Below are 12502 nucleotides of genomic sequence, written 5' to 3'. Positions count from 1 at the left end.
CCTAAACTAGACCGGAAGGCATTAATGTAAATGATGACAAGAATAGCATCAGTGGCTCTGGGGCCAAACCAATCATGACCTTCTGGTTCTGTTTGAATTCTAGGCCCACTGGAGAGGCTATAAGGAAAGAAAGAACTACAATGACAGGAAGCAGTACCTGAAGGATCACACTGATGATGCTGTCAAGGTGAGAAGCAACATGACAAATACTGATGGAATAAAAGAGTCACACTTTTTGCATGATAAAATGTCAGGACTGTGCTATAAATGTCAGGATTGGGAAATAGAGTACATGGCATAAAAATGGCTGGACACCTCCTAATCATTGGGTTTTTTTCAGTGAAGAAAATTTTGAATAATGTAAAATCTGTTTTTGGATAAACATGATGTTTTTTTCTGTAGATTCAGTCAATGGTCAGGATGCATCAAGCTCGCAAAAAATACAGAGATCGTCTGCAGTACTTCAAAGACCATGTGAGTTTTTAGTCCAAACCCAAGGACTTGTATGTTTTTCTGATTTCTGACTGCACAGTGGTCAGTCTTTAATGTCCTCCATTCAATTTTCTCATCGCAGATAAATGATGTGGTGAAAATTCAGGCTTTCATTCGAGCCAACAAAGCAAGAGATGACTACAAAACACTCAGTAAGCACTTCATGTACTTCTGTCAAATTCTGTTTCACATCCTCTCACTGAGAACACGCCTCAAATATCCATACACATAACTTGTTTTGTCTTTTGAAGCCATTTAATTGTTGTTTCTGATAATTGTTGAAACTTGAAGTTTACGTTTCATTAATTTTTTTTTATGTCACATCCAAAAATGATTTATTTTCTACTTGCTGGTCACTCAAAAAGAAAAATTCTGCACCTCATGTCATACGATGAAAGTTAACCGTTTAGTTACCAACATTCTTCAGAATATCTTTTCTGCACAATAAAGAAAGTTATTCAGGTTTGGAATGACTTGAGGAGGAGTAAAGGATGACAGAATTGTTTTTGGGTGACCTACTGTATACCCAGTGTTGGGTGTGATTAGTTAAGTAATTAGTTACTGTAATTTAATTACTTCTGCCTTGATGAAGTAAAGTAATGGATTACTCTTATTTATCTGTGATTTAATTAGTTACTACTTATGTAATGGAACTTAATACTGTGTGTAGACTGTAGAATATTTCTATACAATGCAATAGTGGATTTAACATCAAAATCTAACTTTAAAATGCATGATTTTTATTTAACCTTCTCACTTTAAACACTTAAATTAAATGAATGTATTAATGTCTTGTTCTGCAAGACCTTATTCTAAATCTTACCCAATTCTTAAACTTAACAACTACTTTACTAAGTACTAATAAGCAGTAATTTGGAGTATATCGAGGCAAAAGTCATAGTTAATAGTTAGTTAATAGTGAGAATTGGACTCTAATCTAAAGTGTGTAATCCTGTCTTTAACAGTCAACGCAGATGATCCTCCGATGGCAGTCGTTCGCAAGTTTGTCCACCTGCTGGATCACAGCGACCAGGACTTCCAGGAAGAGCTGGAACTGATGCGGCTAAGAGAAGAGGTGATCACCAACATCCGCTCCAACCAGCAGCTGGAGAACGACCTTAATCTGATGGACATCAAGATCGGCCTGCTGGTGAAAAACAAGATCACCCTTCAGGAGGTGGTCTCTCACAGCAAGAAGCTCACCAAGAAGAACAAGGGCGAGCTGTCCAACCTCATGATGATGAACAAGCAGAAAGGAGGACTGAAGGCTCTTAGTAAAGAGAAGAGGGATAAGCTAGAGGCATATCAGTTCCTCTTTTACCTGTTACAGGTAAACCTCATCAACTCTAATCCAGGAATTGTTTGAAAATCAACGTTACTGCGGTCCTGTTAATTTCCCTCTCTGTTTTCCTTAGACAAATCCAACCTATCTGGCCAAGCTGATCTTTCAGATGCCACAGAACAAGTCCACCAAGTTCATGGATTCTGTCATTTTCACATTGTACAACTACGCTTCCAATCAGCGTGAGGAATACCTCTTGCTCAATCTCTTCAAAACGGCCCTGCAGGAGGAAATCAAGTAGGAACTGCATGATATTCAACGTTTTATATACAGCACCTTGCGAAAGTATTCGTTTTATGTTGCAGCCTTATGTTAAACTGCTTTTAAAATTACTTTTTTCACCACATCAATCTATACTCCATATACCATAATGACAAAGCAAATAACAGGTCTTTGCAAATTTATTAAAGATAAAAAATGATTCCATAAGTATTCATACCCTTATCTGGGACAGTTGAAATTTAGCCCAGGAGCATTCATTTTGTTTGTAAATGTTACCACACTTCGAGTGAAGTTAACCTGTGGCAAATTCAATTGAATGGGTATAATTTGGAAAGACACACGTCTTAGTAAAAGGTTGAACAGCTAATAATGCGTATTAAAGCAAAGACCAAGCCCTGAGGTAAAAAAAAAAACTAACTGTAGAGCTCAGAGACAGGATTGAATCAAACCACACATCTGGGGAACTGTTCAGAAAAAAATCTGCTGCATTGAAGGTTCACAGAACCATGTAGCATCCATTATCCATAATGGAAGATATTTGGAACAACCAGGACTCTTCTGTTATTACTTTGCCATTATGGTGTATGAAGTGTATTGATGTGGGGGGGAAATATTTAAAGCAGTTTAAAATAAGGCTGCAACATTACAAACCATGAAAAAAACAAACAAACAAGGGGTTTGAATACTTTCGCAAGGCACTGTACTCTTTAACTATTTATCAAGACACATTTGCATCTTTTACGGTCCCCCAGTGATATCTGTCTTGTAAATGCAGATCAAAAGTGGACCACATCCAGGAGATCGTGACAGGAAACCCAACAGTCATTAAGATGGTGGTGAGCTTTAACAGAGGAGCCAGAGGTCAGAACGCACTCCGGCAGATCCTGGCTCCAGTCGTGAAGGAAATCATGGATGACAAGGCGCTCAACATTAAAACTGACCCAGTTGACATATACAAGAGCTGGGTGAACCAGATGGAGAGTCAAACTGGAGAGGCCAGGTGTGTGTGTCCAGCACAATATTCTCCCCCCCATTTATGCAAAGATATTTTCAGTAATTTCTTTTGTAATTATGACACAGCTGTTTGTATTCAGACTTTTGTTGATGTTTTAAATGAACATGGTTAATTAATTTAATGTATTAAATGATTTAACTATGACGTGTAATCCTGTTTTGCAGTAAATTGCCCTATGACGTGACTCCAGAACAGGCAATGAGTCACGAGGAGGTTCGAACCCGGCTGGAAGCCTCCATTAAGAACATGAGGACAGTCACAGACAAATTCCTCTCAGCCATAATTGTTTCTGTGGATAAAATCCCGTGAGTTGATTGAATCCCGCCACCTGAATTTCCCTCAGCAATCAAGAAATTCCATGCCTAACATCTATTTTTAGCTGCACCTACCATAAATTGTTCTTGAATATATGAAAATGACTTTTAGCAAGCCTAGATTTGAATATTCAAATACATGTCTGTTACATGAGCCGTTTCTTTGTTCATGTTTGTGTACAAGTCAGTATTACAACGCTGTTAAAGAATGGCGCTGTGCTGCTGCTTTCATTTTACTAAAGCTAAACCTAAAAGGGCAGAATAGCGCATAAAATAACATTACTTTTATATAACCTTTTCTTCACAAATTGGACTAAAAATAACATACAATGATTGACTCTTTAATCAATTAATTCTTTAATAGCTCATGAACTATCATTCAAATAAATAATTCATTGAATCCACCTGAGCACAATTAACAATTATGAATTTACAAAATGCTAACTCATAATAACATTTATTTACGTTTGACTTGAAATAATCCAAGAACTATTACCATGTAACTGTTTGAGCCCTTTATGGATCACATTATGAATGAAATATTTCTGACTGGTTGTAGACTTATTGATGTTTGCTATACTTCTCTGTGTGTTTGACTCATTTTCTCTGTAGATATGGTATGCGGTTCATTGCCAAGACACTGAAGGACACACTTAACGAAAGGTTCCCTGATGCCACAGAGGATGAGCTTTTGAAGGTTTGTTACATCACAGCAATGTTATTCTTGTGCAGCGTTTGGCTGATGTAATTGTACGCTTCAGTCCCCAAAACAAGACGGTCTTTATTCAGATATCTCTGATTTCCTCTTTGCTAAACGGGCACCCGCTGCTTCTCCATATCAGTTCTGTCCCACTGTGGAACATTGTGCTGAATCCTGAGCATGTCTTTGCTCTTGTGCTTCACTTCTGTTGTGAAACTCCAGTCTTCTTACTTTGAATAATAAATCTGGTTTCAATTTCCTCTTCTGGTAAGACGTTCCTCTTTCTCGATTTCTCTCTATCTGTCCCACACCTGGTCTGTTTCTCTCATTCTCTATGGCCTGGCTCCAGCACTCCTATTGGCCCTTGCTACCCTTTTCAAGAGGTTTTTGATGAGCACCCAACCTAGGTGAGCCACGTCTTTCTAATTCTTGCCTTGCTGCTTCTCTTTCTGTCAGTAATTTAGTTTACCCCCTTATTAGAAGCAGAGGATCTTTAATTGCACAAAGAAAATTGCACAGATGTTGTGTTTGCTTACAAAAAGGAGGACATACTCATCCCTGTTATCTTTTAAGATTGTGGGCAATCTGCTGTACTATCGCTACATGAACCCTGCCATTGTGGCTCCTGATGCCTTTGACATCATTGATCTCTCGGCTGGAGGACAGCTGACCACCGAACAGAGGCGAAACCTGGGATCAATCGCCAAAATGCTGCAGCACGCAGCCTCCAACAAGATGTTCCTGGGAGACAACGCTCATCTGAACCCCATCAATGAATATCTCTCGAACTCCTACCAGAAATTTAGGTACAAGTGACATCAAAGGGTTTCTGTTTGTTTTGTTTTAATTATTTCAAGCAGTTTCTTTATTTCCATACTAATGCAAGGACTTTTCTATCTCCCAGACGTTTCTTTTTGTCCGCTTGTGACGTCCCATCTTTGGAAGACAAGTTCAATGTGGATCAATACTCTGACCTGGTCACCTTGACAAAGCCTGTGATCTACATTTCCATTGGGGAGATCATCAACACTCACACGGTAGCCATCACAGACATTTACTGTTGCTCTGTAAAAAAAAATTAATTCAGTTAATTGGGAGTTTTGACTGGGGGTAAAAACTTCCCCACAGATATTTTAGATAGTGGACCTTTTATACAGACGCAGTTTAGGTGTAATTTCACCTTTGTGACTGCCCCTTTTTTGGTAGAGATAACATCCAGTGTAGCTGAACTGATTGTATTGTGGTATCTTCTTTAGCTCTTGCTAGATCACCAGGATGCCATCGCTCCAGATCACAATGATCCTATCCATGAGCTGCTAGATGACCTGGGAGAGGTGCCCACCATTGAGTCTCTAATAGGTGAGCCTCTCAGCTATGCTTTAATGTCTCAGGACGCTGAGGTTCTGCAGAGTCACGAGTGATCGACTGTTGTTCCCTCGCAGGTGAGAGCCCACTCCCCGCTGATGATCCTAATAAGGAAATGATGGGTAAAACAGAAGTCTCTCTCACCCTCACCAATAAATTTGATGTTCCTGATGAGGCCAATGTTGAAATGGATGCCAAGACTCTACTCCTCAAGTAAGGACAGTGCCTTACTCAAATTCTTCTGTTACAAAACTGAGTGGTGATGGTTCAATTTCTAAGGCAGCATGCTTCCTTCCCAGAGAAGATAATCCACTAATGCAAAAACCTTTCCGCTATTTCCAACATTTGCATATGGTTTTCACAATTCACTGGCAGTTGGACTGAGTTTTCAGTGGTTGTAAAAATGAGTGATTTATGAATGCATGAATATATCCACATAAAACAAATAACCACTAGTATGTCTTAAAGAAAACAGCAGGTTATCTATGTCTAATCAATTAAATAATTATTTTGTACATCAATATTCATAACTGCCCATTTTAAAGAAGCAGTGTTTAAAGAATAACATTTTGGTAAAAAATGATTGGTAATTCTCCTTTTGCTTGGCTCGGATCTTATAAATCAAATCAGGTCGGGCTGTCACATCTGGTCTTGCCACGAAAGTTCAAATATTTCAGTGTGTACAAAGCCTTAAATTGGATCTAAAATTTCTACATACACATATTGTTGGGACTTAATGCAGCTCCAGTACTACTCTTCACTGGAAATGACTACCAGTATGTATTTTGGTATTTGTTGATTATCAGAGTGAGTGTTAGCTTGGCAATCATTCGTAATTTAAGTCTGCTGTGTGGAATGCCATTGTGAAGTGCATGGAGTTGCTGCCTTTTCAGGTCACTAGGTTCTTGAACTAATATTTTTCTTTGCTAATGCATTTTTTTGCTAAGTACTTAACATGCATCCTTAACCATTCATCTTTGTTATTTAGCACCAAGAGGCTCATAGTAGATGTGATCAGGTTTCAGCCAGGAGAAACGCTTACTGAGATTCTAGAGACCGTAGCTTCACCAGAGCAGGTACTTTAAATGCAAAAATGTACTATTGAAAAACTTCATCATCAATTCAGAATTGTTTGTATTCAAATCTGCATTTATTTTTGGAATAGGAAACAGAGTACCAGCGTGCCATGCAGCGAAGAGCAATTCGTGATGCTAAGACCCCGGAGAAGATGAAGCAAGCCAAACCAGTTGTGGATGACAGCCTTACCTTACAAGGCAAGAAGGACAAAATCAAGAGCAACTTGCAAAGGCTAGGAGAGTTGGGCAAAGTCCACCCAGAGAAGAAATACCAGGATCTTATCAATGACATCTCCAAGGTACCATTCCTATGTCCTTTGGGATTTTCAGAATGTATATGAATTCGAATTCGCCATTATGCATCTTGATTTATTTGTTGATAATGTTTGTAGGACATCCGGAACCAGAGGCGATACCGTCAGCGGCGAAAGGCAGAGTTGGTGAAGCTTCAGCAGACTAATGCTGGCCTCAACTCCAAGACCAATTTCTACAATGTGCAGATCGACTACTACAATCAATACATCAAGACCTGCATGGACAATTTAGCCAGCAAGGGCAAGTGAGTGGCGAGCATTTGTGGAGTATTTACTGTCCAGTTCAGTTCATGTCGTTATCTTTAATTGAATAATTGCTGTTGAGCTCTTAGCTTACGGTCATGGAAAATGCCATTTCTTCACACACACAGAGTTTCTAAGAAACCTGGAGACAATAAGGCGAAGAAGAGTAAGCAGGTGTCACAGAAGTACACAGCAGCCCGTCTGCATGAGAAGGGAGTGCTTATTGACATCGAGGATCTGCAGCCAAATCAGTGAGTTTCAACTTCTGGCCATGCCTTACAGTACTATGTTTGTTTATGCATTTCCTGTAACAATGTGCTTGTTTCCTATTTTTACAGGTATAAGAATGTGATTTTTGAGATCTCCCCATCTGAGGTTGTTGGCGTGTTTGACGTGAAAGCTAAACTTATGGGAGTCCATTTGGAGACATTAATGTTAGAATACCAGGTGATAGTTCACTCTTGATATTTTTTGTCTCTATCTCATGTAATTCAGAAGGAATATTTGATTTTTTTTTTTAAATAACTTTATATGTAATTTTGGTTGCACTTTATTTTAAGGTCCAATTCTCAATATTAACAGACCATGTCATAACTATGACTTTTGCCTCAATAAACTCCTAATTTGTTGCTTATTAATAGTTAGTAAGATAGTTGTTAAGTTTAGGAATGGGGTAGGATTAGGGATCTAGAATATGGTCATGCAGAATATGTGCTTTATAAGTACTAATAAAAATAAATAGGCATGCTAATAAGCAACTAGTTAATAGTGATAATCGGTCCCTAAACTAAGTGTTACTATATATTTTTTATGTCTTTAATAACAGGACCTACTCCAGTTGCAGTACGAGGGGGTGGCAGTGATGAAGCTGTTCGATCGAGCCACTGTAAATGTTAACCTCCTAATTTTCCTGCTCAACAAAAAGTTCTACGGCAAATAAACTCAAGAGGGTCTTGATAGACTGTCATACAAAGTGAAGCCCAAGACCCCATTTGTCTTTAAAGTTTAGATGTCTTTCCTGCACTACTCTGAGTATGCCTTTTGTGCCTTTCTTGAAGGATAGATTCCTTGAATGTACATTATTAAATTTGTCGTAGACCACCAACCTGTATCTTCCAGATAAGTAGCAGTTGACAGTTTTCTGTTTTTACTGAGATGTAAGTGTCCAAGAGTATCAATAGTAGTTTGCTTTATCTTTTGCAAACTGTGCTTGCATGAGCTTTGAATACTGTATATGTTATATGTAAAATGAACCTTTTTATTACCTTATCTATTCTTAGGGCGAAACAATTTTAAAATTGTTTCCAAGTATCCCTATCGTGTAGGAGAGTAATGAGTGTTATAGGCACATTCCTCCAAATGTTACCAAAATATATTTATCAGAGCAATTTATGTTTCTTTATTTGTAAAAAAATAAAAAAAGAAAAAGAAAATGGCAATGAATAGGTATACGTCATTGGCTGGTTGAAAAATTAGGACTTACTTTTTTTTCAGAGCATTTGGACACTGCATGCTGGATGAGTTTTACGTTTACGTCCCTCTAATTTTTGCAGCCTTGTGTCCATTTATTTTTTAAAGGGGCCTTAACTTGAATTAACCATTGGGAAAATTTGTGGAGAAGCCTTATCATATCAACACATCGTGCTTATAATGTCAGTCCATCTCATTATTGTCTGTTCAAATAATGTCTCATACAATATGTAATAGCTGAATAATGGTTACATAATTGTACTGATTAGTGATGCCGGTTTATACTCTCATTATGTTGAGAAAATGCAGTGATGATATAATAAACAGATTCATTATGAAATTTAAAAGATGTACAGACATTTTTTCTTTTAGGTTTTTTTTTTTTTTAACATTTTAGTTTTTTGCAAAGATCATTCTCACATGCTCCTCTCTTTTCTGAGCATTACAAGACAGCAGTGGTGATATCATCCTCCTTTTATCTCTTTTGTCCAAAATACTGGGCTTCTTAGAACTGCCACAATGGAGGTCTTCTTTAAGTATAAAGGGAACTATAGACTGAACAAATGTTGCATGTCTGCACATGCCTTAAAAAAAAAAAAAAAAAGAAAGAAACGGGGGATAATGTGACAGCCCAGAGCCTTTAGTAAAAAAAGATCAATAGAGGAAGATTTCCAGGAAAATGGTACTGTCCTGAACAAAAAGGAAGATTTCCGGAAAAAATGGTACTGTCTTGAACAAATGAACAGAATTGGCAGGAAGCAGTAATAACAATTACTCTCATGGATAGCTCTATTATTTTATTGAGGTCATAATGTGGATTTAAATATCATTTCATGTGTCTGGAACTGAGAGCATCTGACATAGCTCAGTGCCCGTTTCACCGTTTACCCATGATGCTTAGTTTGGCTATGAGTGCATCTCATCTTAAGTTTGTTTATCAATGTAGCCAGTAACACAATCCATAAACAGAATGTTTCCAGCAGCTACACAAATCAAGTAGAGATCCCACTGAGGTAGCAATACAGTTACTCAATATAGAAGGTGATTTAGCTAAGCAGCACCGAATGTCTCGTAGAGCTGGTCTTGCTGGTTGGCGCTTGCCTTTTGTAGAAGGGAAGGGAGTAAGAGAACAAAGCATTAAAAAGCCTTATTGTATACACATTACTGTTCAAAACTCGAGGATCAATACGATTTTTTAATGTTTTGATAAATATTCAGTAAAAATAGTAATATTGTGAAATATTACAATTACAAAAATATATTTGCAATGTAAAATAACTTTTTTATTTAAATATATTTCAAAATGTAAAATGTAATATATTCCTGTAATGGCGAAGCAGAATTTTCAGGAGCCATCAGTCCTCAGTGTCACATGATCCTTAAAATTTATTTTTTCAAGACACGTTTTATAGATAGATATATATGGTCAGAATTCAGTTTCAAGACACATTTATCTAAGATAGATAGATAGATAGATAGATAGATAGATAGATAGTGGTCATTAATTCAGAGTTTCTACATCCGTTTAATCTAATACAGATAAACAGATTATCTAATATAGAGGAGATGTGGAGTTTTCATCCCTATTTCTAATAATTTCTTGATGGCACTTTTAACATACAGTAAATAATATTGTTGTGTGTATCCCTTTAAGAGAACTCCACTGCCTCCTTGTGGACACAACTTTAAAAAAAAATTGGTGTACAGTTTTGGGACAGGCTTGTGTATTTTTTTTCCTCGGCTTGTTTTCACTAGGAGTTGACAAAACAAATGAGTGCCGTGGAGTCACAAGTCGGTGGGTCGCAGTTCAGGTGGATCTAGAGGATGGACACGGAGAAGAGAGTCCGGAGGAGTACACGAGGACTGCACGATCCGATTTCACCGCTGCATTTCACGATCAGTAACATCTAAACATTTTCTCAGACTCGTATGTCAACAGCGGTCAGTGAGTGTCTGATTGCCGAGCTTGATTTGCTACCTTGCTGCGAAGTTGCTGTCGCGCTAACGTTACCTGTTTATATGAGTTCTGAATGCGTAACGAGCTTTACATCGGCGAGACCACTTGTTGAAATCTCACGAAACCAAGTTCAGTATTGGGGGGAATAAGATTGATTGAATTGACCATTCAAGTGGGCCGTTTGAAGAGTCGAAGGACTGTTGCTATTTACAGTTCGTTTGTGATATTTTGATTGTGTCATATCGCTCATTAGCTGCTTAGCTGTCACGGCTGACTTTATCCTGTACCTGACCGAGCAATATCAATCAATTACACACATTTAGACAGTTATGTCATCAACTGTCTATCTTAATTCATAAATAATGGTGGGCTCTTAAAAATGTATGCGGAATAACAAAAATATACATGATTGAAATCGTTCTCGTCAGAATCTAAAGTAACGTTATTTAGCTCGCTAGCTAGAGTCGTTACTGAACTTGTTTCGTAAATCCAAGTGAAATATCTAAGCTTTTCTGTTTGGCAATGCATAGTATTACACCTTTTTTCCTATTTCCCCAACGATACAAAATAAAAGCTGGTTTAAGTTAGTGATGCCAAACGAAACTGTCATAAACTCTTGAATATTAAGCGATGTCCAGTTTCCTGACAAACTTTTAGCAAATTCGTTAAATCGCCTTCATACAAATATTGGCGTATATGTTATTCCTATATATACATCTTATTTACTTTGCACTTAAGCTGAATTAAGTCCGTTAAATTGTTAACAATACGGTTTCGTCGCGTTTCCCAACTCATTAATGGTGGCAAAGCTCTTATAATTAAAGCGACCCCGTCAAACCTCTCTAAAGCATATGGGCTGTACCCTTACACGCATTTCAGACATGGAAGGACAACTTTAACACATTTGACTTCTATATCGACAACATTCAACCGTCAGTTCCCTGCGAAGTTGATCTCGAAACTCTGCGGCCCAACCATGTCTGGATCCCCGGGCTCGAGTGGCTCCAACCCGCGGAAGTTCAGTGAGAAGATCGCGCTGCACAACCAGAAACAGGCGGAGGAGACGCGGGCCTTTGAGCAGCTCATGACAGACCTCACCGTCTCGAGGGTAAGCACAGCCTAATTTAGTTATCACCTCGCTCTCTCGATTTCATACATCAAATACGGCTGCCTAAATTTGTCATATGCGGCTGCCTGAACCACAGTGAATGTGAAATGCCCGACACATCGAGCTCTTGAGGAGGGATGAGGATGCAGTGGCTGGCAGCTGTCATTCACTCCGCACGCATTCATATGGACATCATGACAGGGCCGATGCCTTCAATTTGTCTTCAGCTGATCAGTCGTCAATTATATTTTCCTATTTTCCCTGAGTTGGAAGTTGCCAACATATATATATATATATATATATATATATATATATATATATATATATATATATATATATATATATATATATATATATATATATTTGTTATTTGAGTGCAGATGATTGTGTTAGATTTTGAAGTCACCATGACACCCATAGTTTACAGCCAAGATGCCATACTTGCTACACTAATTTAAAACTGTGTTAAATAACAGCATACACGACTGATTGAGCACTGAAACAGCAGTGATGTTACAATAGGTGGGCATGCATTTGGATATGTTGGGTGAGCAGCAAAATTTTGCCTGTAAAAATCTTTCCAAATATTTTATGAAAGTTATTATTTGGAGTGAGGAATGTAAAGCTTGTGTATAGTAGGGCTGTAGCTATCGAATATTTTAGTAATCGAGTATTCTACCAAAAATTCCATCGATTAATCGAGTAATCGGATAAAATGTGTTTTTGCTTAATTAAAGTGTAATATTAATTATGCAAGAGAAAATAAGACTCCTGGGTCTCTTAAAATGAACAGCAAAGTTCCTTTTTTAGAATTTTTATTTTTAATTTTTTTTAAATGCATAGAATGCAATGCATACATCAAAAATAAACATTAATTAGTACTC

The 12502-nt window shown here is 37.7% G+C and overlaps 2 protein-coding genes across 2 annotated transcripts in view; both read left to right on the top strand.

Moving 5' to 3' along the window:
- The window catches only part of iqgap1 (IQ motif containing GTPase activating protein 1), a 42676-nt gene extending 33776 nt beyond the window's left edge, over positions 1-8900 (top strand). The window contains exons 20-37 of the mRNA XM_059534866.1: positions 104-187; positions 403-474; positions 575-644; positions 1458-1822; positions 1908-2071; positions 2832-3056; positions 3236-3376; positions 3998-4082; positions 4659-4891; positions 4990-5122; positions 5342-5444; positions 5528-5663; positions 6439-6526; positions 6616-6825; positions 6919-7085; positions 7212-7334; positions 7422-7530; positions 7910-8900. Of these exons, the coding sequence (XP_059390849.1) occupies positions 104-187; positions 403-474; positions 575-644; positions 1458-1822; positions 1908-2071; positions 2832-3056; positions 3236-3376; positions 3998-4082; positions 4659-4891; positions 4990-5122; positions 5342-5444; positions 5528-5663; positions 6439-6526; positions 6616-6825; positions 6919-7085; positions 7212-7334; positions 7422-7530; positions 7910-8023 (2622 nt within the window). The 3' untranslated portion in view covers positions 8024-8900. The remainder of the gene's footprint in view (positions 1-103; positions 188-402; positions 475-574; positions 645-1457; positions 1823-1907; positions 2072-2831; positions 3057-3235; positions 3377-3997; positions 4083-4658; positions 4892-4989; positions 5123-5341; positions 5445-5527; positions 5664-6438; positions 6527-6615; positions 6826-6918; positions 7086-7211; positions 7335-7421; positions 7531-7909) is intronic.
- A 2322-nt stretch (positions 8901-11222) lies between these two features.
- crtc3 (CREB regulated transcription coactivator 3) overlaps positions 11223-12502 on the top strand; it is a 37371-nt gene continuing 36091 nt past the window's right edge. Inside the window, exon 1 of the mRNA XM_059534965.1 lies at positions 11223-11618. Within this exon, the coding sequence (XP_059390948.1) occupies positions 11487-11618 (132 nt within the window). The 5' untranslated portion in view covers positions 11223-11486. The remainder of the gene's footprint in view (positions 11619-12502) is intronic.

The sequence above is a fragment of the Carassius carassius genome, chromosome 3 (genome assembly GCF_963082965.1).
Source record: "Carassius carassius chromosome 3, fCarCar2.1, whole genome shotgun sequence".
Taxonomy (NCBI): domain Eukaryota; kingdom Metazoa; phylum Chordata; class Actinopteri; order Cypriniformes; family Cyprinidae; genus Carassius; species Carassius carassius.
Note: the sequence above shows the minus strand (reverse complement) of the source record. Positions and strands in the feature narration are given on the sequence as shown.